Raw genomic sequence first — 27,654 nt, forward strand, 5'->3', positions numbered from 1 at the left:
AGATTCTCAAAGTGATCTCATGGTGAGCAGCACTGGTTGAAACAAAGAATTTACTTGCTCTAAATAGATTTTTTTCTGGATTTCTCAAAAGAGCCTGCCCACAACTTTCTAATCCTATATACCTCTCTCTCTCTGTCATTCTCCAACAACCTCAAGCTCACCTGCAAGCTCCACACTCGAACGTCCCATTTCCTTCATGACACTTTGGACTGCTAGGGATGCCTTCACTTTGGCATTCACATTCACAGATGAACTCAAGAATAACTTCTACTTCTTCAGTAAAGCCTAGAGGCTTAATTTTAATGGTTTCAGAATTCTTATTTGGACATTTATTTGAAGTTATGCTAATTTCAAATTGAACCTTGAAGGAAAAAAACAATTAAATTAACCACTAACTAGGCAATATAAATCCGCTAAAAAATATTTCAAAAAGCTCATTTCTTTTACTGTTTCTCAAATTATAAACTAGATTTGCTTATAAACAAGCAATTTTTTTTCTTTTCTTCAGAAAAATGCTTATATAACTTACCTCATCTCCAATGGAAATATTCGAACATTTTCTTCCATTCTCCCCAGTTCCATTCACCCCATTCTTACAGTAAGATTTGTAATTTATTGTTACTCCTTCTGGCAACTTGCTATTTTCCAAAATGACTTCTGAGGATAGGGACTGAAAGAAAGACAACAAAATGCTACTATAAAGTATCCTGAATGCATAAAACCAATGGGCAAAATAAACTACTAAGAAATGTTATTATTTAAATAAAAGATTTGGAGCCAAATCCTGAATGACCAGAAAACACACGACCACAGAGAAACAGGCTCAAGTCAAAATTCTTCAAAATACTGTACATGATTAGAAAGTAAGACGGAGGTCTTGGGTGCCTCAATCTTAACTCAAAGGCTCAGACCCGTAACTGTAAGAGTCTGCCTTCCGCTCAGGTCATGATCTCAGAGTCCTGGGATCAAGCCCTGCATCGCGCTCCCTGCTCAGCAAGGAGTGTGCTTCTCCCTCTCCTTCAGCCCCTCACCCTTGCTCGTGCTCTCTTGCTCTTAAATAAAATCTTTAAAAAAAGGAATATTTGTGCTTAATTATTGCTGATCATACAGTACAGAAAAGTCTTGATATTAAATACGAGGAGTCCTAAGAACTCAGAACATTGCTCCATTGGCAATATGGCTCTCCTCTGGCCCTACCACTTCCAGCCAACTAAGGACACAGGTAAACAACTGACTATATAGTCTAGGAACAAATCTGTTTAGGAGCCATTACAGACCAGGCTCCCCACCCCCCCCAGCCAAGAAACAACACACATAAAATAACAACAACAAAATTCACACAAACCCAAAACCCCAAGTACAAAGGATTCAAGCCAGTGCATTTTTTTTTTAGAATATCAGAAAGCTCAAGACAAATGGAACAGGGTTAGCGGCAAGCTGTCTCTTGTTCACACGCCTACATGCACGTGAGTTAGGAAAATATTGCAATATTCTGTTGAGATGGAGAACAACTATAGGGAAGACATGGAACAATTGAGAGTCTTGAAAATCTTTGTAATAAAAAACCCTCTCTGAGTAGGATCTCTTTGAGTAGAGTCTTTCCAAAACATTTTGGGAAACAGTCCTCAGCATAAGGTAAAAAGTATCTAAAATTCAACCTGTCAAAAGGTTGAGGGGTAGACACATAATGTGTACAATATTACAAATGTCTTCTGACTACTTAAAATGATTATTCACCAATGCTTAACGAGAATCATTAAACATACTCTGGATTAGAGCTCTAGACAATTCAACTTCCTTCTGTGTGTGAGGGAAGAAAAAAATCTTATCAATCTTTCTAAAATTGCCAAGTCACATATATATATATTTAGCTATGTACATATTTTATGGCAAATGTATATATGAGTGCCTCTGTATCTCTTAAGAATAGAAAACTGTATCTCTGAATCCATGGCAAGAGAAGAACTGGCAAAAAAGCTTTTCCAGAACAATTCATCAAAAGAGATGAATCTAGACTGGGGGAGAGGGGAGGAGACGGAGGTAATCTTTTAAGTCTAAACGTAAGTTATGTTTCACTTGTTTTCCAACAAGGAAACCTACTTAATAACATCAAACAGACATTTAGAAACCTTCCCCACATATCTTTAACGTATTTTTGCTTTGTTTAGGTTACATACATAATTCTGCTTCTGTAAGAGAATATAAGTGGTTTTTGCTCCAGATACACAACACGTTAGTTTTACATTGTCCTCTGGGCTTGCTAAATCGTGTATGAAGGGACATTTACTTTCTCTGGGCAAAGTACACTCAACAGGGTATTGTTTAAAAGAGATCTTATGCAGAATGTACTTACATTGTAGGCATCAATAATCAACTGAATTACGTTGCTGGAATTTGCAGATAATGTTCCTACTGCTGACTTAGGGATCAAATTTTTCAGTTCCTGAAATTAAAAGATAAAACCTGTGAATACAAACACTATTCATTCAACTGATGAGCAATGACTGAATATGTAAAATACTGAAGTACAAGCACCCTAGACAGTCTCTAAATAAGGAGTCAAACCTGAAAAAAACTAGTCTTAGATGTAAATAAAAATAGAAAGCACTACTGTAAAATCCAGTGTCTAGCTAGTAACACTTTCCCATATTTCAATCAGACATATATTTTGCTTCTAATGACTAGACACGAGGGCTCTAGAAATTGGTTCCTCTTTTTATCCACACACATATACTTACCTTGTAAACAGGCTGAAATTCTTCTGTAACTGCAAAAATTGTCTGAATGTTATTTTCACTTAGTTTCTGGACAAGGTGAGCAATAGAAGGATAATCCTACAAAATTAAATAAAATTTAGTATGTAATTACATCCAATGTATTCCAGTTTTTCAATACTTTTTCAAAATGATGATTTGCATATTTAACTGCATTGCTTACACAAGCCTGCTTGAAATAACACAAATAATTGCTGAAGTGGGAGGTGTGTACATGTGGGTTTCTAATCTTCTATCTTCATACACACACACACACACACACACACACACACAAATCAACTTCCACAATAAAAAGGTGTTAAAAAGCAAGATCTATGCTTATTAAATGTTAGAACAATGAAATTAAAGAACTGCCAATAACTATAGGTTATATCATGAATCACCAAAATTCACCAGGTTTAGACTTCTAGAATTTGAATAATTTGCCAATCTTTGTTTTTGGTAAAAGCAGAGTGCCTACTTCCAAAAATCTTATATAAATAAGTTGAGGAGTACTGGACTATACAAATCATCTGTATGGAAATAGTACCAAATTTGCTACGAAATGATGTGTGCAAGGGAGAAGACACAGCAATGGGCGGAGGCACGGAGTGAGAGTGTCCAAGCAGCTGCTTTCACCTAATGAGGCCCTTGTCTACGCAGCAGGAAACAAGCACAAAACCACATCTTCAGACACAGACACTAGCTTCCTTGCACATTAGGTTAGGGCCTGTATTTACCTAAATAACAAACCCACAAGCCAGTCGCCCACACTATATTTAGTATTAAACACCAAAATCCCACACAAATCCATTTAATATGTAAGGAATTCAGCACTCACATAATAATGGCTCATTGTGTACATATCATTTTCCAGGTGACACTGTCCATCATTTGGTAAAACAATGCCACCGAGTTTGCCATCTCCGGCAAAGTGAAACCCAGCATCCGTGGAAAACACCAGCAGCCGTGTAACATTCCTCCAGCCGATCAAGGACTTAAAAAGAAAGATTTCAGTTTATAAATCCTATCCACAATCACTGTGCATGAAGCTGTCATCCTCACATAGGCTCCCACTGCACTTTTAACCTCATTCTAGAACTTCCCCATAGCTTGTCTTTTTGCGGTGCTGACATTTGTATTGATACCTGCACAGAGACCATGACAGAGGGCTCCTCCATCCCCCAGGAAAACTGTGTCTTGCTTGGTTGTCCATTTCTCTCAGCTCTTTTTAAAAAACTGTATCTTTTAAAATCAATGTCTCCCTCCCCGAGCAGAGGGTAAGCTCACTGCATGTGTGGCATCGTACCTCCAGGAGCCAGCACAGGGCTCGACACACAGCAGGTGTTTAATGGGTGCATAAAGATGTCTCAGCCCATTCCGTACTTCACCCTACTGCTACTCTCATGTTCCCATCCATCCTTCACCCCCCTTTTAGCTTCAAAAGTATATACCTCCTTTATCAAGCCTCCACATTAGGCCTTCTTTTTTTTTTTTTTAACTACAGAAGAAATGATCTTCTCCCAAGACCTGCCCTGCTTAACGCCACCCACCATGCCTCATCGGTACTATTTATTTGTTCTCGTACTTTTTTCTCCTCCTCATTCAACAAAGGATTTAAAGTAGCAATAAAGGGGCACCTGGCTGGCTCAGCTGGTAGAACATGTGACTCCTGATGTAGGGGTTGTAAGCCCCACTTTGGGTGTTGAGATCACTTAAAAAATAAAATCTTTAAAAAACCCACTAAAGTAGCAAAAAAATCCTTTTCTCTCTATGGTCAATTTATAATTATATTTGTCTAAATTTACTCAATACATCTGTGTGTAACCCCATAATACTGTAAATTCCTTGAAGGCAAGAATGGAGGGTGCCGATGCCGGTGATCCAAGCATTAGGACGCCGCGCCTAGAGAAGCAGGCGGAACGGTTGCTCTCAGCCAGCACGGTAAACACAGAAGGACGGCAGCGGCCGTGGGTGCTATGGCTTGTTTTAATCCCACAGACTGAGGCACAGATGGAGGCAGCCCAGAGAATGTTCTCTCCACACTGAGCTGCTAACAGGATCATGAATCAATAGCTCCAAGAGAAGGGTGGCAGGCTAGGCACTACCTGGAATATTAGTCTTTCTTCCCCATTAAAAGCAGAGGCTACCCTTGGACAACTGTCCCAGGGAGAAATCAAAATTAACTAATACAGGGGCACCTGGGTGGCTCAGTGGGTTAAAGCCTCTGCCTTTGGCTCCGGTCATGATCTCGGGGTCCTGGGATAGAGCCCCGCATCGGGCTCTCTGCTCAGTGGGGAGCCTGCTTCCCCCCACCCCTGCCTGCTTCTGATCTCTGTCAAATAAATAAATAAAATCTTAAAAAAAAAAAAAAAAGCCTCTGCCTTCAGTTCGGGTCATGATCCCAGGGTCCTGGGATCGAGCCCCGCATCGGGCTCTCTGCTCAGCGGGGAGCCTGCTTCCTCCTCTCTCTCTGCCTGCCTCTCTGCCTACTTGTGATCTCTGTCTGTCAAATAAAATCTTTAAAAAAAAAAAAACTAACTAATACAGTACTTAATATTTGCAGAGAGCTTCCTGGCACTCTATATGCATTACCGTATTTAAACTTCCTAACAGTCCTAGTCTATCTATAACTATCCCTTGTCATGGAGAAGGAAACCGCCCTCCAGTGGGACTAAGTACATTGTCCAGACTCGGCAGCAATGGGACAATGTGAAACAGTGTCGTAACAGTCTAAAAACGGTTCTCTCCACCACTACAACCGTATGTTAAACCACATCATTATCTTGGATGTAGCTGCACCTTAGCAAAAACTGGTTGAGGAATAATCATTAAAAAGCACCTGGAATCAGGGAAGGTCTTCTAGGGAACAGGGATACCACAAGGAAAAAAAGGGGGGGAATGAGACAGAAGTAGGTACTTAAGACAAACCTTATCTACCTCACAGCGCTCTCTAGTTTGAGCTGCAGCTGTGTCATGAAAACGTGACCTCAAAATCTTCAGCTGCTAAATGGGTCATAAAATACTACCACTAGTCTAATGGAGAGGAACATGCCACTACTAAAAATCTTCCAATTAAAATGATTACTAAGCTACGACTTCTCAAAACCTAGCTCCCATATAGCTTACAAAGTAGGATGCAAAAAGTTCCCTAAGACACAGGGAAGACGTCCTTCAGAGGTGACAGGCAGAGCAGAGCCCATCGAAAGGAAATGGCACCTGAGACGCTGTTCTAGCTGGGCTCTCTCGGTGCGCCGGGTCACAGCTTGGCCAAGCACAGCTCCACCTCTGGCACAAGCCGGAGTCAGGACACCTGTGCCTCTTCTAAAAACCTAGAACACCAGCCAAAGTACAACTACACCGCCTCACTGTTTCAAATGGTGAGCGTGCTGGCTTTTAAGATCCTGTAGAAATGAAGGAGCCACCCAGCTGAAAGAGGGGACACAATGATTAAATAAGCTTTTACAAAGCACCTGTGTAGCTGGAAGGAATTAAAGGGATCAAATTCTGTACTCCTCTCAGATCACGAAGTATGATTTGGTAAGCAGGTAAGTTTTTCCATCCTCACCGATCGTAAAATCACACTTATAATTCATACAAGTAATGTCCCTTTGTAGGAAATGAATGCACTTACTCCACAAACCGCAACTTGCATGATGGCATCAAAGCCACCTTCGGGAGAATCCAAATTTCCAGATATGTGCTGTTTACCAACAAGTTCATTAAATACTTCCCCTTTATCAGTAAGACTGAGCACATTTTTGTAGCTAAATGGGCTGGTGCAGTTCTGTTCACTTGTGCAAGGGTTCCTCAACTTGGCTGGTGTTGTACTAATATAAGGCATCACAGTTTTCTCCACAAATGAGCCAAATCCTGTGAAGGAAAAATGCATATAGAGAGATGGATAGGTGGATGGGCAGGCAAACTTGCATTAAAAGGAATAAAGTTATGTTACCACATGTACATCAATCTTCCATAAGAAATAAGATTTTAATAACAAAGTTTGGAAAGGAGATCATTATAATATGAAAAATCCAGGGCTGAAGAGAGATTAGGCTGTACAGACAGGTGTGGTCATATTAATTAGTAATGAAACAGAACTGGAATACTCAACATGCTTAAAAAGTAATTCAACAAATGAGTGAATGCGCTCCTATGAAAACAAGCATGCATTTCATTATCTACGTGATATAATCTGTGTTAAGTAATATCACAGCATAAAGTAAAAGAGGAACAAGGAGGCACAAAAATTGCAGATATGTGAGAGGAATATCAGTTTCCCCTCAGAAAGAAAAGGCTAAAAACTGGCCTATTTATTTCACAAGTATACAGTGAAGGACAAAACTGCCAGGACTTATACAAATGAAAATTACGAATGTTCCCAATAATCCTACCAATTCGGAAGTCTGAAGTAATCCTTCTCATTTCATTCATGAGATCTGTTCCGAGACTTTTAACATTCTCCAAATCATCTTTCATAGAGTAGGAGAGGTCCATAAGGTAGTAGAGATCAATAGGATAGTCTTCAGCTCTCTTAAATTTTAACGTAAATATCTGTGGCTCCCCTAATTAAGCAGAGATTAGAAAATGAAGTTAGTTGCCAGCAATCAAAAACAAATGAGGAAAAGCAAACTGGATTTACAAACTGTATTTTGCCATAATTTTTACAAGACCCTGGGAAGTCCACTGGCTAACTAAACGGGTGTGTACTCAATCTCAACAAACACTTACCGTGCCAACCCTGGGCATGCAAGATGAAAAGGACAATACTCCACGTGGGCAAGACAGACAGACAGCTGACTCAGAACTATGACCAAGGACAACAAATAGATGGGAGAGCATGCATCAGACTGGGGTGGGTGAGGCAGGGCGCACTACAGCGTGCACCTGACCTTTTAGAGACCAAAAGTTCTAAAAACAGTTTATTCTCTGTTTATATACATAAGTGAACAAGATCATCTGATTTTTACTTTCAAAAACATGGCAAAAAAAAAAAAGTTTTAAAAATGAATTACAGAGACAAGAGACTTGTTGAGAAACTACTGCAAAACTCTAGAGGAAGACAGGAAGATCCGAACCAAAACCCTAAGGAATAAGAAGAGGAGAGAGACACAGAGGTGTTAAGGTAGAATCTGCTCAGGAAACAGAGGAGAAAGAGAATGTTTGGGTGAAAAAATCATCGCATGTTAACTTGCAGATATTCTCTATAAGATTTCTAGTACGCAGCTGGGTGAATGGGTTTGGGGCTTAAGAGAAAAGGCTATGTTACAGCACACAGATGGTTTTAATGCCACGAGAGAAAAACCAGCAATGAAGTGGACTGCAAAGAGGAAGGAAGTAGAAAGACACCAGAAGGAGACTGGAAAGCAATGCTAAGAGAGAAGAAGAAAAACCAGGAGTGATGTAAGAGCTAAGAGGGAGCATTTCAAGAAGTTCAAAGGTGTTACTTGGTACAAGAAGGTTAAGGGGAGGGTGGGGGAGAAGGGCCTGACGAGAATCCATGAGGTTTGGTGGTTCAAGGTGAAGGCAGAGCTTTGTCAGAAGAGGTTGAGAAGCAGGCTGAACAGTGGTCAAGAGGGGAACTCATGGAGACAATGACTGTGTACCATTCTTTTCAGAGAAAAGGGACAGACACTGGAAAGAGCAGGAAAAGAGCTTGTTTTCTTTTTTCTTTCTTCAATGCAAGACTGTCAGACATTCTTATAAAAGTTTAATATGTTAATAACATTAAACATATACAAAGGAAAAACACGAGTTAGACCAGTGTGTTTATATTAGGTAATTGTACCACAGGATGGACACTTTTATTTTTAAAACCCATTAAATATAATACTTTCTCTTTCACAGAATTTCCTTCAGATATTAGGCAACCTTCATTATTTCAAGTATATGTGTCTAACAAATTGTTATGTCTGCAAAAAACTTCTAAAATTTGACATATTCCACATTTCTGTTTGAGTGCCGGTCCATATGTGAAAATGAACCCTATAAGGAAAACTCAAAAGAGGCTTACATAGTCATCAAGATCTCAAGCTGAAATAAAAGTTGTCATACAAGTAGATTTCTGTACCTGATCGTAATTGCAAAACCAACTGCTGAGGTTGGATCTGAGTAATATCTTCTGGCTGGAGCTTCTCTGCTGTTCCTTTGCTGCGGTTGGTTACATTTTTATTTTTCTTTATATCTTTGGAGCCTCTGGGATTTTCTATGTCATCTGGATGGCAACCCTTCTTTTTTAAAGCTTCTAAATCATCACACCGTGCAGAAGTAGGCATTCCTTCTTGTAAAAATGTCTAAGTGACACACAAAATATAGGTATAAACAATAAGTATAATGGTCAAACATTTTGAGTAATCGTAATTGCGTATGTGCAATTAGAATGCAAAAAAATCAAATGACACAACTAACATACTTCATTTCTGGTTTTTAAACAAAATGCTCCCTTCACCCCAATCATATGCTCTTATTTTAAAAAAATGAACTCATTCTCTAGAAGAGTAATTCCTTTATAATTACTATATTACTAGTAATGAATTACTTTAGTACTATAGGGTTGACCTAAGTGTACATTTTAACTGTCCCACCTTCAAATTCAAAGTATCTAAATCAAAGAAATTCTTCAGTGAAAATCACACAGTCAGCATGCTTAATGGCCACTAATAAATAATGTATATACCCAAATACCAGACAAATATTTTTTTCCCAAAATTTCCCTTAAAAAGTCCTATATAAGTCTCTCATATTATGCAGCATTCTCCTCACATTATTTTGAACAACTCAGTGTTTAGGGAAAACATATTAGCCTGAAGGTGTTTCAGTGAATGATGCAATTTTTAAAAAGGAGACTGAGAAATTTAACAGAGGTAGTAAGTATTCCTGGAGACATGAAAAAATTTCAAGTGTTGGTTATTACTTTAAATAAGGCTTTTAAAATTCATTTTGAAAAACAATAATCACAGTGGTGATTACATGACAATACGAAACAGTAATCATTAGAATCTGATCACATGATATGGTCATGAGTATATTTCCATAGAGTGCATTTTAAAAGTATAAAAATAAAAAAGGTCTGAGCGCTATATAAACGCTACTTGTGGCTTGGGGTAAAACTTCCAGTATTGATATGATTTCAAAATGTGTTATAGCTCCAACTTAGATGGAAATAAAAATTTTATCAGATGACTGAAGAAATATCTTAGTGAAAGCAAAAACACTGCTGTTAAGATGTATGCAAAACCTTTGAATAAAAGTTTTTCATGAAATGTGAGAGTGGAAAAAAACAATGGCATTAGTGTGTGGGTATGTGTCACTTTTAAATGTGTACCTATAGTAATCAATTATTATAATAGACATGTGAGTATTTCACATATATCCCTACAAATTTTATATGTAGTTATATAAGCCAAAGATTTCTTTTTTTTTTAATCTTGACATTGGGAAAATGAGGAAATGCCTTTTCTTTGAGGTCACTTTGTGTTCAATTTTATATGCTATTTTTTCATGCCTAAGTGAGGATATTTAAATACAAGAATACACAGTGGTTTTAATCAGTTATTTTGAAGGGAAACAACACTAATGAGAGCATTTATGGAATTAGAAAAACAACTAGAAGGGAATACAAAGGGTCAGATAGTTCAAAGCTGAACTACTTTTACGTATCATCAAACTTAAAATACAATACCAAAGCACAGGAGCCTAGCGCAGAAATTTTCAAGACCGTAACTCAAATAAAATTTCACTAAACACATTCCAAAATCATGCCACAAATTTCAAAGACTAAATTATTTAAAGAACAGTTTGGCAAGTTAAGCCCTTCCTGAGACAAACTGAATTCCAGAATACCATTTTTAGGAGAACAAAAGTATCACTGGAAAAATTTTGAAGTAACAAATGAAAAACCTCTGATTTTGTCTTTTGTATGGTCAAACCATACTAAGTACCTGATATTTAACCAGTTTAGTTACACCTACAAAACAGCTGAAAAGTATGAAGTCCAACTGCCTGAGTAAAAATCAACAATAAACCTTTGAGCTTCTGATATTATTCACTCTAAGAATAAATTATATATCCTCGAATGACTTCCCAGTACTTCCTGTTTTGACACTCATTCACACATTTATTTATTTAACATTTAGTAGGCTTTGTGAAAGGAATCAAGTTAAGCAATGTACACAGATGACACGAGTGAATAAAATTTAAACCCTAACCTGAATGGGTTTTTATTTGGGATGCAAATCAATCCTATATTAGTTCTAACTCAGATATAATTAGTAAGATTAGCTTACACCTCTCTCGGAAAAAAAAACAAAACAAAACACCTCTAAAACAATCAAATTAAATGGCTAGGGATTTGGAGAAGCTATTATAATAGAAATATAATGCATGCCACAAAGGTGAGCTATATATGTATTTTAAAATTATCTAGTAGCCACATTAGAAGAAAAAAGAAACAGGAAATTAATTTTAACAATATATATAAAATATTACCATTTCAACATTATTAATGTTTTTTTTTCATCATTAAGTCTTCAAACTCCAGGATACATCTGAGGCTTAGAGCAATTCTCAATTTGGACCAACATGGAACACGTTTCAAGTGCCCAACAGCGACATGGGCCTAGCGGCTATTGAATTAAACAGCTCACCTCTACACCACAGTTGATACCTACTCAATAAACATTCAGTAAAAATTCTTATCTAACATTTCCCAAGGATACAATATTGGACCATAGTAAATGACTAGAGAGTAAACGGAAAGGCCTTGAACAATTTTACTTACTGAATTCGTGCACCATCCGCAATTTGGCCCTGCTTGTATACATTCTCCACATGATTTGGCATTTGCTTTTAAACATCTATTTTCATCTGTCAGGACGAAGAATAGACAACTTTACTTGAAGTTTCAAGAAAGAAAATAATGAAAAATGACTAAAATGACAAAATACAACACATATAAACCTTAAGTATGAATAACACAACATATGTCATGTATTGTTACACATTATATATTATAAATATGTATTACATTATAGTAATAACATATAAAAATTGTTAATACACTGATCAGACCTACCCCAAAGAGGTGATGTTACATTACCTTGGCATAGAGAGCCATGAAAAGATAGTTAGCTTTCTTGTCTTCTATAGCAAAGACTAGGTACCGGTACCAGTAATCTATACATTCTTCCTTTCTTCAAAGGCATAATTTTAGGATCTTTTATGTTGGATGGTCATAACTATCTGGAGTTTCTTACAACTGTGTAAAATATTATTTCCTTTAATTTAAGTCATACTACCACACCCATACCCACAAAAGCATCTGCAAAAGATTTCCCTTCATTTTTAAGAAGTTAAATACTTAAAAAGCCCATATTCATCCAGTCCACAATCCCATGATTTTTCAGGCTCTATGTGGTAAGAATGTCTCACATTTCTTTGAATCCACCTAAGGATCGGCATGCCTTTCATGTGGTAAAAGCACTAACATGGACTGTCTCCAATGTGTCTGCTCTGATTATAAATCTAACATAGATTCAAAATGAGAAAATTTGCAAAATACATAAAAGCATAAAGAACAAATTCAAAATCACTCATAATCTACTCCCTAAGGGATAACTACTGCTAACATTTTTGTTTATTTCTTTCCAGTCCTTTTTCTATGTAGATTAAAAAAAAAAAATAGCAAGGAAATACACATATAGACATTATTTAAATAAACTGAGAATATACATTTTGCATACTATTTTTATACTTCATCCTAAATGTTTCATTATAAATTCTTTAAAAAATGGCTCTTGATGATTATATATTTCATTATCTTAATGTGTCCTATTTGATGTTGGACAAATTTAGATTGTTTCCATTGCATGCATGCGTAGTTCCACACATTTGCTCACAATGCATGCATGAACCTTCCAAATACATGTATACACCTATGTGCACATACATGCACTCTTCTGAGGACCATTCTCACAGTGGAAAACTCTGATCCTTTCCTTAGCACAAACTAAAAAGGAGAATACTTGAGTTGGAGTATTCATGTTTTTAATATTCTCAGTATACGTTAATTTCTATCCAGAAGAAATATTCAAATTTATAATCCTACAAGCAGTATACAAATACCATTTTCACCAAACCTTCGACAAACACAAAGTACTTTTTTAATATAAAAAATCTTTTACTCATTTGATGCATATAAATTAGAATATCAATTCTATTGTCAGTTATTTAAGTTTCATTTTTATGAGATTTTACTGACTGTATCTTTTATACATTTTGTTTATATCTTTAGCAAATTTTTTTTTCTGTCATGTTTATATATTTTTACTGGATCTCAACACATGCTAATCAAATTAAACCTCTGCTTAGTTTCTCATCTTGTTGTTGGTGTTCTGACATCCAGACACTTTGAGTTTTTATGTTGTTGGTTTTAGGTCATAACTTTATCAATAATTTCCTTTAAGGTTTTTCTTCACTTTTCAATGTAGTTAAGTCCTTCTTATTCTAAGATCAAATAATTGTTCTATGCAATGTATTTTCTGAAATTTGGAGAAGAGAACTGCACATCCATTTTCCAGATGTGGATGCACCATGGTTTGTAAGAGGATTAAATATATTTTTTGGCTTTGTTTCATTCCTCTTCTAGATCATGCCAACATTTTGCAAGACTTTTTTTTAAAGATTTTATACTTATTTGACAGGGAGAGATATAGCAAGAGAGGGAACACACACAGGGGGAGTGGGAGGAGAAGCAGGCTTCCCGCTGAGCCCAATGGGAGCAGGGAGCCCAATGCCGGTGATCCCAGGACCCTGTGATTCTGACCTGAGCCGAAGGCAGACACTTAATGACTGAGTCACCCAAGCGCCCCTTTGCAAGACTTTTTGATCAAGAGTAAGAACATCTTCTAGAAAGTGAGTTGTTCCTGGTTTCATTTTTTTAGATAGTAATGGTTTATTTATAATCCACCATTTTACACACTCACTTGATTTTCTTCTAAATGTGTTACACACCTTTGCTTTCTCTATGCTCACTTCAACACTCTATTACAGTCTTAAAAGACCTTTCTGTTGTGTTTTGTATTCCTACCACTTCAGCATTTCCTTAGCCGGCCCACCCTGTCGCTATTCTGGGTGGCAGCAATGGGCTGAATGTTGAAGGTTCTCTCAGGCCACTCTAAGAACCTTTACCCCAAGTGAAATGCGGCCTTTGCACAGCTTTCAGAAGGAGCAGTATTTTGCGGTTTACACTTGCTCAAGAATCTAATTGGTCAAAAAATAATACAAAACACTAAAATGAAAAGACAACTGGAAATTTTTTTTTTTTTTTACCTGCTTGGCCAAACACACAGCAAACTGAACCAATCAGCCCAATCCAGAAAATCAGTTGTAAATTCATCTGAAATACAAAATGTACATTGCTAAATATTAAGAAAATAACAAAAAACAATAATATATTAAACACAAAACATTCCCACTCACCTTATCTTCTGTTGATTTTATAAATATAATCCCTCTCAAACCATTTCTTCTCCAATCCCTCTCTATAACTCTTTTATCCTCTTCCTCCCCTCCTCAGTTACCTCACCTGTAATTCAATTACATTAAATTAATGTCCACACCAGATCCCTAGAATCCATTCTCACCTTTCTCCATATCAAACAGATTTTAATGTCTAATTAACAATGCTCAAAACGTGTCAAGTATTCCCAAACACTATAAGAGCCATAAACAGTCTTTGTTCCATGGAATCGCTATGTCTATTACCTCCTGTGGCTCCCAGGAGTCACAGAGCCATATCCAGATGCTGCAGTTACCTCAATACTGCAGGTCAGTTTGAGTGAACTTGTCAAGATCGAGATGGCTCACCCCCCTGCTTATAACTTTTCAATAATGTCTATTTCTCCTCGGGCTAAGGCCAACATCCTGCCCAAGGCCTGACTTAATTTTTGAGGTTGAGCTCCTGTAATTAGTTATCTTTTTGTAATAAAATAACGTCTATGCATGGGATTAGTAAAACATTTAGTTCAATTCCCTGTCATCTCTAGATCTACAAATTAGACTAAAAAGAAAAAGAAAGAAGGAAAAAGAAAAAGTACAGGAGGGGAGCCTAAAAAGACCGACACGCCTAAAAAGACTGACAGGGGTTTGAGTTGTCTTCTAGAATCTCTAAAGAAAAATTAAGTAATCTGTATATTATCGAGAATCACCCCAACCTGCAGCCATTAGGTATAGGACAATTTCCTGTGAATCAGTTTTTCACAACATTGATCTATACTTACTTCAGCTACGGCTCCAGCCACAGCTCACTAACCCTTATCCTTTCACTGTCACTGTTCTTGGACTAGCAGCCAATCACGTGTAAGTATCTGCCTCTCCCACAAGCATACATAAAAACAAAGAGAAATACGGTAAAATCCCAAAAAGTTAGCTTACTAGTTATCAAAGACATATAAAAATTAAAGCAATACGAGGTAAACCAGCAAGACAAAAAGGCGGGGGGGGGGGGGGGGTTAACCCAACAAAACTACTGCAGATAGCTGACAGAAACCAGAGATGGCTCTATAAACTGGTATAATTTTTTGGGAAATAATTTAACCTGTATCAAAAGCCATAAAAAAAATGTTTCTACCTTCTGACTTCGCAATCTAGCTATTATTCATCCTAAGGAAATAGTTAAAAATGTAAAAGGTGATATACACACACAACTCATTTACTTACAATAGGCATAAACACAAATGTCTTCTACCCAGTAACAAGGAAACAGCTAACTGCGTCAACCAGATGGGACTAGTAGAGTCATAAAAATAAAATGTAGTAACAACAAAAGGTTTTTAGAATAATTTTGAATGCAAAGTACATATTTAGGTGACAAGTATGTGAAAATAACAGTACATGAACATATAAAGTAACCAAGGAGTTCTAGAGATGACAGAGACTTATATGCATAATATAAAGACAATGGTGGGGGTGCTGGGGTGGCTCAGTCCCTGAAGAATTGACAATTTCAGCTCAGGTCCTGATCTCAGGGTCCTGGATTCAGCAGGGCATGGGTGGGGCTCCATGCTCAGCAGGGAAATCTGCCGGTCTCTCTCCCTCTGCCCCTCCCCACTGCTCTCTCACACTAAATTTGAAAAAAAAAAAAAAGAAGAAGACAGGGACGCATGGGTGGCTCAGTGGTTTAGTGGCTGCCTTCCTGCTCAGATCATGAGCCCAGGGTTCTGCAATGGATCAAGCCCCACATCAGGCTCCTTGCTCAGCGGGGAGGCTGCTTCTCCCTCTCCCTGCTGCTCTGCCTGCCTGTGCTCTCTGTCAAAATAAAAAAAAAATCATAAAAAAAAAACCCTTCCATTCTAAGATGCTATTGCCACAACTCCCAAAGAGTGCTTCAAAGCTGTGCTCAGAGCACCCCAGATTCCTGTGCCTCTTCTGCTGTCAAATGTTTAAGCTTTCTCTGCTGGCTTCCCAGAGAAGAGTGAGAGTAACTTACGTAACCACATGCTCTACACTTGCTCAGAGCAGCAAGTCCCACTATGCAGCGAGCCTACAGTTTTGCTTACGCATCACTTGTAACTGCATCCAAAAGACCGTAACTGTGCAGAGTGTCATAGAAGTGGGACATGCCTACAGTTTGCCTTGTATGGCCTCTCCAACAGGTTTATATGCAATAAATCCATTAGACTCAAATTCTAAGCAATTCAAATAACATTACCAATTCCAAAGTTATGACAAAAAGGTCCTGGAACATGAAGACTGTGATGAATGAATCGTCCGGCAGTTTTCACATAAAAGAAACAGAATAAATATTCGTCCCATATATGGGCTGGTACGGTTCTTCAGGACACTCCTCAGGCTACTTCAAGGGCCCTACACTGCTTTGAAAAACGTTTTAAAATATTACACAACTCAGAGAATCACCATGAAGACAGAGTTAGGAGATAAGAGCAGCACTGTTTTAGGCAGCCTCACAAACTTAGGCCACCCACCTTTAAAACAGACTTTAAACGCCCCGTCTTCTCCTCCTCCTGTAAACCTTGACAAGTCGAAGATTAGCCTTCTGAAACTCCCTTGCTCTGGAAGGCCCCAAACCCAGAGGCAGGCAAAACAAGGCTTTAGTACGGAAGAGCAGCTGACAGAACGGGGCAGCCGCTAAGAACAGGGACACTTGTCAACTCTCCTGGGAATGGTCAGCACACTGGCAAGAGACAGCACCGTCATTGGCTGGTGACGCCTATAAAAGGCCAGGCTTTCCCTCCGGGAAGCAGAGAGGCCACTGGAGACAGAAGAAGACAGCAAAGGAGAATAAAGAGCAGCGAGGACGAGGCTGGGAAGAAACTGGGTTAGCGGTGGCCGAGGAGAGGACAGCAGGCTGTGCAGAGGACGCGGCACAGGAGACAGCAGCCTCCCAGTCAATGAGGACAGTCCCTGAAGGTACTGGATGCTCCTCCTGTATGTGGGGCGGGAAGGAGGACGCACCAAGAGCTCCCCGCAGCCTTTCCTCCTAAGGCAGCTCTTCTCCAAGTGTGATCTAGGCAACATCTGCTTCAGATATACCTGGATGCCCACCTGGGCACCTAAAGCCCACAGGCTCAGTAGGCAGAATCTGTTCTCCTCTGATTCCCCAGCTTAGTAGTTTCCTACCATGGGTACTCCTCACAGAACTTGAGGGGCTGGCAGGGAGAGATGCCTCCAAGGCATTATCCTGATCCTATCTCCAAAGGTTGTCTACACTGTTGTAGTTATCTACATTGTTCTCCACTTTATAATCTCCTACTCCCTCCCCAACTGGCTGTAACTGATGTCCACTTCCTACCATGCATGTGAAACTGCTCGTGCAAAAAAATAACCTTCCAGGCCTTCCACTACTCTCTGCATTCATTCATTCATTCATTCAGGCAAAAATGCCTGAATGAGTGACTGCCTACAATAGGTTGCCTGGGGAGATACATCCATTTCCCATGCACAGAATCTACACACAGCACTTAATCCATCCCACCATTCTTTCTTAACCCACTCTGTTCCCTTGGGCTTTCCTGGTTTCTCCCCCCGCCCCTCTGGAAGTTCTTCCTCAGCCAACTTTGTCAGGTTCTGTGCCCAATCTGGAGAAACAAAAATCAGTCTCAAGGAATTTTCCATTCAGGCAAAAATACAAATGATTACACTATGATGTGACAGTTTCTGTAATGAAAATAAGGGAGAAGTGCACTGAGGACACCAAAATCGGCCTGGCCAAGATCAGTGGCTTCACGGATTTGGCAAAACAGGCAGGCAGATGAAGAGAAATGTTCCAAGCAAGAGGTTTGTATATGCAAAGCCGTGGAGTCCTAGGAAGAATTACAGTAACTTCTTTCCAATCTCATTTCTAAACATACATGCTTGGTGACCCCCACTCCCACCCCCAACCCAACTGGGACTGTCTCACTCTATCTGCACAGAGAAAAGGTTAGAAAAAATATATTTAAGGGCGTCGAGTGGCTGAGTCGGTTGGGCGTCTGCCTTTGCCTCAGGTCATGATCTCAGGCTCCTGGGATGGAGCTACACATTAGGCTCCCCGCTCAGTGGGGAGCCTGCTTCTCCCACTCCCTCACCCCGTCCCCCTGCTTGTGCTCCCTCACTGTCTCCTTTCTGTCAAATAAGTAAATACTTTTAAAAATATGTATCTGTATTTTATATATACACACACACACACACACACACACACACACACACGTTATAGTTTAAGCTGGTCTGTGGGATGATTATTTTGTCCCTGTAATTTTCTACAATAAGTAAAAATTACATTATAATCTTAAATTTTAAGAATCTTAAAATCATGAAGGCTGAAAAGAATCTTAACATACTTAAGCATTTCTGAGACTTAAATTGTAAGTGAGGTGGGAGGAGCTGGGTCACAGAGAGCCTTCAAGGCCACCCCTGCTCAAAGGGTTTAGATTCTACTTTGTAAATAGCAAGGAAAGTGGGGGAAACAAATGGGCCAGGGTAGCACGCGATACAGACATGACAGAACTCCACGAGGCAGAGGATGAGCATCAAGCTAAGAGCTGCAAAACAAGGCCTGCTTTCCCTGCCGGGGCTCAGCAAACATCTGAAGGCACAGAGCAGCAGTGCACGAGGATGAGAAGACAACTGTGGGATTAGGAGGCAGCACAGCTTGGAAAAGGAATCACCCCTTTCAAACAAAGAAGGCAGAAGGAGAATGATGTCAGAGGAGCAGATAATGCCTTTGTTTTAGAACCCAGGAAGGTGAGATGCCTGAGGGACTTCTAGGAAGGCTACCTACAGGAAGGTAAGACACAGGTCTTGATCTCAGGAGATAAATCAGGGTTAGAGATGACGGATTACCCCAGAATGGCTGCCACAGAGGCAGCAACTGAAATTATGAAAGTAGGAGGCCGTGAAGGAAAGAATATTCGGGAAAAGAGGCAAGCTCACGAGGCAAGGACCCAAGAGAGGGTACCTGGATGGAGCCCGGGGTGTCCTCGGAGCAGAGAGGACAGCATCCAGCCCACAAGGGAGTGCGTGAGCCTGAAGAGAGGTGCTTCTCTCAGTCGGTGCAGGCCAAGACAGCCTAGGTTTGTTCTGAAAGCAGAGCCAGTATGACTACAGGGCGGGGAGGAGGTGGGGTTCCAGCGGGGAGGTCCTGGATACAGGTAGCGGCATGGCAGAGCGGCAATCAGGGCCCGGTCTTACAAAGGCACCACCACTCCTCTCACTGGGAATGACCCGTTCACCCCCATCTTTCCTGATGGGTTCCAGGCTTCAAGAAGACAGGGCCTTGGTGTGTCTTATTCTGAGACAGCAAGCACCAGAACCACTTGGCACAAAGTCAATGTTCAGAAATTTTTGCTGAACTGTATTAAACTGTATGATTTTTTTTCCAACATTACTCAGAAGCCCAGCAAAGTAGAGTTTCTCAGAATTATTTTGCAGACTCTCTTTAAATAGAAAACAGTTACTATAGACACCCTAGTAATACCAATTTTCAATTAATTTAGGTATATACAGCCAACATAAAACCAGACATAAAATGCTTCATGGTCCTGGCTCTTATACGTTATGAACCAAGATTAACTTACACATACAAATAAAACTCGGCACCAAAATAATGACAACTCGGTTACAAGGTAGTCAACCAGATAATCCAGATGTTGGCTGCTTATTGCCATAATTATTAGCACAAAAGCACATTTTTTACCAGTTCTGTAGCTCAAATCCCTGAGACACCTCCCACAGATCCTCAGACTCCCACTGGAACTCACTGAATTAATCCTTTGGTTTCCAAGGCAGTGCGGGTGGGCGGGGAGGAGGACTGACTGTGCTGACAGTTAACAACACAGAAGAGGACAAAGGCAAAGGACTAGAGATCAGGAGAGGCAGGTGAGAGAAAAAGGGGCTCCTGCACACAGGGGAGGGCAGAGCCAAAAAGGAAGGACAGATTTAACATTGCAGAGACAGGTAAAAAGTTCTAAGCGAGGATAAGCTATGGGCAATTACTTGAGCCAGGGTTCCTTCTGAAAGCAGAGGCTGAGACAAAAACAGGCCTGCAGGCAATTTTTATACAAAGGTGACCCCAGGGAAAGACACAGATACTGAAGAGAGGGAACCAAGACTGCCAATTCAGGAGACTTCTTTGCCATGGGGGTCCCTGGGGGCTTGACCTGGCTGAGAAGTTTTGAGAAGTGCCCAGAGAGTCTGTCCAGAGGAGGGTCAATGTGGAGAAGTACATTTACTAATTCCAGTCCCCACAGGTAAGTCTGCCGAGGGGCACTCACTTCCCCCACACTTCCAAGAACTACGGGGCATCTGCCCAGAAGTCTGCACCAGCTTCTCGCCTGACCATCACCCAAGAGAACGCCCAGGAGGAACCTGAGGCAAGATGCAGTCAGCCAAAGTGAGTCACAACACTAACTGCTTCCAGCGGCAGTGGCTGGAATCAGAGAAGAGGCCAGGAGGAGGTGAGAAGGACAGCAGAGGTCTCTCGCACAGCGCTCGAAGGCAACCAGAGTTGAAAAAGTCAAGGAAACTGCTAGACCAGAATATGAGAGGTATTACCTGCCCGTATTCTTGAAGACTCCCAATGATGGCAAGAACTGGGGAGGTGATTTAAGTCAGATCCATACACTAAATCAAATATAAACAATCTTTGTTTTCAAAATTCAGGAGCTCTTGAATTTGAACAAGGAGCTCTTATCCATCGACTACAGATGCGTGAGGCTGACTTATGAATTGCCATCTCCCCTAGAAGTCAGTGCTCGGTGTTCTCTCTATATTGAGCACATTATCTTACTATTTAATAAAGACACTAAAGATAAAGATGACTGAAAATATTCCAAGGTATCCAAGAAACAACAAAAACGAAACCAGGAAGCTTAAGGAGGGCAAGCGGTGTATCATAACATGGTAGCACACAGCTGAGGGCACCAACTTAGAGCCAGAATGCCTGGATGCAAATCTCTGAAGTAACTTAATTTGAAAGTTTTGCTTTTTTTCAACCATAATCGTAACCAGAAAATTTTGGATTCACGCACTTCGGGGAGAAACAAGATCTAGAAGAAAGAATATGCATTAGAAATAAAACAACTATAAACAAGATTAATGTTCATTGTTATAGCCACTCAGATACTTATTTGGATACAGTATCAAAATGTCATTATACTGTATGACAATAAGGTTTAATCAGATGCTATCATATTAGACACCAATTATATTAATAATATAATTAGAGCCTTATTTTAGGTTCTACATCTAGGAAGGATTATTCTAATTAATGTGCTTTCTAACAATTTGTATGTAAAATAATAAGAACAGCAGAATCTCAGTGTTTTCTATTACTACATTAGACAAAATACAGTTAATTCTGAACGTAAGTATCAGAGACCACTTTAAAAAAAGAGATCACGGGGCGCCTGGGTGGCTCAGTGGGTTGGGCCGCTGCCTTCGGCTCAGGTCATGATCCCAGGTCCTGGGTTCAAGCCCCACATCGGGCTTTCTGCTCAGCAGGGAGCCTGCTTCCTCCTCTCTCTCTGCCTGCCTCTCTGCCTACTTGTGATTTCTCTCTGTCAAATAAATAAATAAAATCTTAAAAAAAAAAAAAAAAGAGAGATCACAGTAGGAGATGACATACCTAATAGAAATATAGGAGAATGACTCGAGACTTCTTCTGTCTAGGGGAAATAAAGAGGAGAGGCTAAAGAAAGGAAACTTCCCTGAAAAGACCTCTTACTACTAAAAAGGTGAATCCCAATACTGTGTACCCGTGGGATTCCAGCCATGGGTGGCTGCCCCTGAAGACTACAAAGAAAAAGAGGAAGCCTGGTATGCTTAAAGATCCAGAGTAGGCATACAGCAGGCACAGACAAGAATAACACAATACACTGAGTTTTGAGGATTTAGGGTCATTTGTAACAAAAAGTTATCTCATTTTTATTTCAACACTTTCAAATGACTACAATAGTAGCAATAATGATAAAAATAATTAACAGCTATCTTCTCCAAGTACCTCTATGCGGTTAGGAATGATATTACCTTTGGCTTACATATGAGGAAACCAAATTACAGAGAGGTAAAATAACCTCTCCAGGGTCACACTGGTGGAAGGGAAATCAGACCATCTGAATTACATAGAAGCTATCACCTGGTCTGTGCTTCATTAAACTCTTATTTTTTGAAGGCCTACTCAAGTCACTATTTAAAAAAAAAAAAAAAGAACATCCTTCCAGTGTGAGAAGAGACTCACTGCATAAAAGTAGAAAGGGTTTATAATGTTCTGTGAGTTTATTTCTTTTTTTTTTTTTAAAGATTTTATTTATTTATTTGACAGAGAGATCACAAGCAGGCAGAGAGGCAGGCAGAGAGAGAGGAGGAAGCAGGCTCCCTGCTGAGCAGAGAGCCCGATGCGGGGCTCGATCCCAGGACCCTGAGATCATGACCTGAGCCGAAGGCAGCGACTTAACCCACTGAGCCACCCAGGCGCCCTGTGAGTTTATTTCTTAGTCCTTCAAACTGAATGGAGGCCAAGAAAAGTTAATTTAGCTGGCAAATTTCAATACGGAGTACAATATTGAGTGTACCCATAGGTTTGGTGCCTCAATTTCTACAGAGGTGTTTTACCCTAGTATTACTTTTTACCATATTCAAGTTTACCTACGGGGTCATAATTCATTCCTTAAACAATAAATCATCTTAAGCACCTCCTCCAAACAATTTCGTTTTAGTGGTTAACAGCCTGAACTGTGTGCACTGTTCCCATTGTCAAAAACTGTACAGAATTATTTTAATCTCCACTTTAAACTCACCTTTACTCACCAAAGTGTGGTTTTATGTCATATTCAAACTTCTAAATACACACGTATTTAATATTTTTAACACTGCCGAAAGTAACTCACATGGTATTTCCTTTTACATCTACATATAAAATCTTTAGAAACTTTAAAGTCCTGTATTTGTAGAAATTGAACAATTACAGTTTAGAGAAAAATTACTTTAAAAAAATGTGTTGAGTTAAATTTATTTCAAGTTTTAAAATAAGGTCCCGAAAACCCAACCAGTACAAAAAGAAGTCATCCACAAAAAATTTCTTCCTATCAAATCCTTGCAAAAAGGTGTATTTTTATTCAACACAACTTATTAAATTTAAGTCAGCAAATACTTATTGCAAATCTACTGTGCAGACAAAGCCAGACTAAGTGACAAAGCTGGGATATGAACCTAGGTCTGATTCAAAAGCTCAAGCTTTCAATAGAAGTAGGTTTCTAATAAAAAAGGTTAATGGTTTTTACCTTTCAAATACTCTCTTTTAGATAACAGAATTTGCTTCCTTTTTTATGTCATACCATTTTAAAATCTTTTCACCTAAAAGTAGAAAAGATTATGATAACTACGTTGAGGTATATCATAAATCTCTCCTAAAAATATAACACAGCTGTATTCATCCCAAGCCTGTCCCACCATCATTACTTTCTATATCTGCTCTTAAAAGGGAAAAAACAGTCCTATAAAAGAATAATATTTAAAAATCAATACAGGGCGCCTGGGTGGCTCAGTCGGTTGAGCAAATGCCTTCCGCTCAGATCATGATCCCGGACTTCCAGGATCTCGTCCCGCATCGGGCTCCCAGCAACTTGGGGAGTCTGCTTCTCCCTCTGACCTTCTCCTCTCTCATGCTATCTCTCACTCATTCTCTCTCAAATACATAAATAAAATCTTAAAAAAAAAAATCAATATAGAGCATAAAAACAACACAGAACCTAACTGAAAGCCTCAGAGAATTTACATGCAGCTCTTCCCACTTCTTCCCATACAGAGGGCAGTCAGATGGGGGAGCCCAAATGGAAGGTGCTCAGAAATCCCACTTATCTCTAGTCCATCATATTTGAGGGTGAGTGTGGGGATGCATTCCCCTGGGACAAGAGCATCTTTCCCCTAGAGGAAGAACAATTAGAACTCAGCATTTATTTCCCTCTGGCAGGAAGAGGTATGCGCTGGTGACCATGAAAGTGTTTATGACCCAAATATGAAGGCAGAATTAATGATTAAGAAAACTTAGAAAGGATGAAGAAGAAAGAAAAAACAAGAGGAAATAAGAAAGAGAAAAGGCCAAGTACTCCAAGGCAAAGATACAACTTACAGAACAGCAGTCTGAACTAGAAACCTTTCTACAATTCACTACTCCTGCAGAAGAAAAAAACGTGCTTTTTAAGATCACCGACTCTTTCTTACCCAGTAGCAACATCCACCTGAAGCTAATGAACTCAAAGGCAAAGATTAGGCTGCTCCAAAGCAACAGGCTCACAAAACAATCTGAAACCTGAGAACAGCCCATAACAGGACTAGATACTTTAAGAAAATGACAATAACAGACTGAAGCAAAATTCATCACTAGGAACTGGTCTACCCACCTTCTCCAAGGAAACGTGAATATGGAAGATCAATCACCGTCACCCACCATCCAGCCCACAAGTGCAGAGGAAAGATAAAGAACGGATATACTGCATGTTGGCACATAAAACGCCTCAAAGATAAATCGTTGGAGGGGGGCGCAGAACTTAATCAGGAAAAACTTCTACAGAAGAAAAAATGAAAGGAAGTGAAGAATCTTATCTGCAAATAGGAGAAAACTGAGATGAATTTATTATACTCTTGAAGGAATTTAGAAAATCTCAAATAGGTCTCACAGGGATCAGTCAAAAACAGTAAGATCATAAAACTAGAGGAAAAGCGTACAGAACTCAGGGAGGAAACTTAAGTTGAAATCCTTTACAGAACTCATAAATACCAGGAACAGGAACAGCACAACACAAAGAATATGCTTGAGAAAAACCACAAAGAATTCAAAGTAATTCAGGCCAGTCAGAAACACGATGGAGCCAACAGTGATCTCATAAACAGGTAACTGGTATACTACCACCACCCCTCAAAAAGGAGAACCTACGTGAAAATGGGAGAAAAAAAAAAAAAAAAAAGAATTGGGAGCTTTCCAGCCAATGAACTGAGGAGATTTGGGGAGAGTGGCACTTCCGGTGGCTGCCCTATGCATCTCCTCCCTCTGGCTGTTTATGAAATACATCCTTTTATAATAAACTGCTAACCTGGTTTAAAAAAAAAAAGTATTAAACTAAAAACTCAGTGAGGGGGCATTAATAAACTCAAGTCTAAAGGACAGACTTAAAATACAAGAAGACACTTGAAACAAAACTATCAAGCCATAATATTTTAAAGCCTGATTTAAAATGAGCATGGAAATTTGCCTGAAATTAATTCTTCCAAGCTCCCTTGCGCTGGACATTACCTAGCAACTGATATTTTTCAAATCAGCCTAGTGAGCTATTCTTCTCTACACCTGCTACGGCTACAGATTTTGCCCTTCCCTGAATGAAGAAAAGAGTAGGTTAGTAATGGTTTTGTTTGAGAAATTTTACTTTGGGTTAAGTTTATAAAGATAATTGTAAATGGAGCTAGCAAAACACGTTAACCATCCTGGTAATGGTATCAAAAAAGCACTTGTTTAACATCTGTTCTACATTATTTTAATTAAGGAGAACTGTAAAGTATGTTCCCGAATTGTGTGATTTTATCTACTTCTAGGTGGATCACTCCAAAATTCTTACTTGATCTATACCTTTTGCCACAGCTCCTCTCTGCCCTGTAGAGTGGAACAAGCACAGTGCTAGGTCTATTTTAAATATATAACAAATGTTTTAAAAATTAACATAGGGAGAAACAAATTTCTCATTGTAGACAGCACAAAGCTGGAAATAATACCTATCTCAGAACTGTTGCAAAAGTAAAATATGATCATCAGTGTAAAAACTCTTAGCAATACATATTTTTATGGTGATCTGTTGGTCACATTTTACTTAATTACTGAATTTGCTTCCTGCTTTCCAACTCATTCACTAGTCACAGGCTTCCAATGGTAAGAACCTGAGTGACTACTTAATAAACAGTCTTCATTTTAAACCCATGCTCCTTTAACAAGTACAAATCTATTCCCTGTTGTATTTTTTGTTTTTTTTCCTTAATATAACAAACGTACTTTTTCAAACTAAAACCTCCTCCTCCAGCAATGAAGTATGACCTACCATGACCCCCTCCTGAGAAGCACTATAATAATATGAAATAAATCATACATTAACTATAAAATATTTGAGTACCACTAAATTACTATTCTGAGTTTCACAAAGAGTAAGTTTACTCATATATTCACCCAGTAAACATTTATACACTGAATGTTCCTAATAAATTTTTCACGTAAATACTTTCCCCATCCACTGAAACTATATTCCCTACCATAAAATACAGATGCTAACTTTTCTTCTTCTTCCTTTTTTTGACTTTCACTGGCTCTTCATCTCTTTACCAACCACAATAGGCAGAATTAACTACTCCTTTCTTTATGGTCCTAAAACATCTTCTTAAGAGTCTCGGATAGTAAATGGCAAACCCCAGTTTCAGCGATGCTCAATAATACAAACTTCTATCGTAACTAATTGTACTCATGTCTGTGAACCACTTCAAGACTAGAGGGAGGACAAAATCCAGGCCTTCAAAAGATTCTTGTTGCACACGTACACACGTGTGCACGAGCACACACACGTCGAGTTGTCAAACAATATTTGCTAAATTAGACTGAATTCTGCCTTCTACTTATACTGTCCTTGGAACAGGTCACCCATCTATTGTGCGTATCTTTGTTCATACCATTCCAGGCTCCTTTATGAAGCATTCCAAAACCACTGAAGCCAAAGGCTGATCTTTTTCTCAAAATGTACTACAGAAAATTATCTGGTATAGTACCTTGTGTAAAATATTCTTTGGTACTTGTTATGTTTCCCTAGATTAAACACAACTTGTCCTAACTAGACAACATACTCAACAAGCAAAGTCCATGTCAACCGCTTGATCTACAACCACTGAGCACAGCATTTTTCAAATAACTGGCACTCAGTACACTGAAGGATTAAAAGGTAACACACAGCAGAGTTACATCGGACGAGAGCTCACAATAATAGATGTGGCTGGTCAATGCGGGCAGGTTTTCTTAAAGCAATAACCTGCCACAGCACCCCTCCTCTCTGGTGACACGAGAAAATGGATGCTCGTGGGAGAAGAGGGGCGCTCCACACTGCCTGGGGTGAGTGGTAGCTATCCTTGAACTCACAGAACGACAGAATGAAGGAATCCTACAGACCACTTCTTGATAGTGTAGCTGCAGAAACCGAAGCCCCAGAAGGCAAAGTATTCCAGCCAAGGTCACAGAGGAACTCAGCCGCACAGCTTACACTGAAACCCAGGTTTACCACCTCCCAATCACAAAGCCTTTAGTACATCAAACGGCTCTTCTAATGATGAGTCTAAAATGACTAGTAAGTCTTTTTGTCTTTACCTCAAACATGTCAATCACAGA

The 27,654-nt window shown here is 39.3% G+C and overlaps 1 protein-coding gene across 3 annotated transcripts in view; it reads right to left on the bottom strand.

The window, feature by feature from the left end:
* The window catches only part of ITGB1 (integrin subunit beta 1), a 41,677-nt gene that overhangs the window by 9,421 nt on the left and 4,602 nt on the right, over positions 1-27,654 (bottom strand). For 2 of the 3 annotated variants that reach the window (XM_047740685.1, XM_047740686.1), the window contains exons 2-11: positions 14,082-14,148; positions 11,533-11,618; positions 8,824-9,046; positions 7,148-7,318; positions 6,388-6,626; positions 3,595-3,750; positions 2,739-2,834; positions 2,354-2,443; positions 530-670; positions 162-361 (exon numbers count right to left, since the gene is read on the bottom strand). In XM_047740685.1, coding sequence (XP_047596641.1) covers positions 162-361; positions 530-670; positions 2,354-2,443; positions 2,739-2,834; positions 3,595-3,750; positions 6,388-6,626; positions 7,148-7,318; positions 8,824-9,046; positions 11,533-11,618; positions 14,082-14,148 — 1,469 coding nt within the window. Of the gene's footprint in view, positions 1-161; positions 362-529; positions 671-2,353; positions 2,444-2,738; positions 2,835-3,594; positions 3,751-6,387; positions 6,627-7,147; positions 7,319-8,823; positions 9,047-11,532; positions 11,619-14,081; positions 14,149-23,527; positions 23,601-27,654 lie in introns of those variants that run through there. The other variant, XM_047740688.1, reaches the window with a different exon arrangement.

This window comes from Lutra lutra, chromosome 8 (assembly GCF_902655055.1).
Source record: "Lutra lutra chromosome 8, mLutLut1.2, whole genome shotgun sequence".
NCBI lineage: Eukaryota > Metazoa > Chordata > Mammalia > Carnivora > Mustelidae > Lutra > Lutra lutra.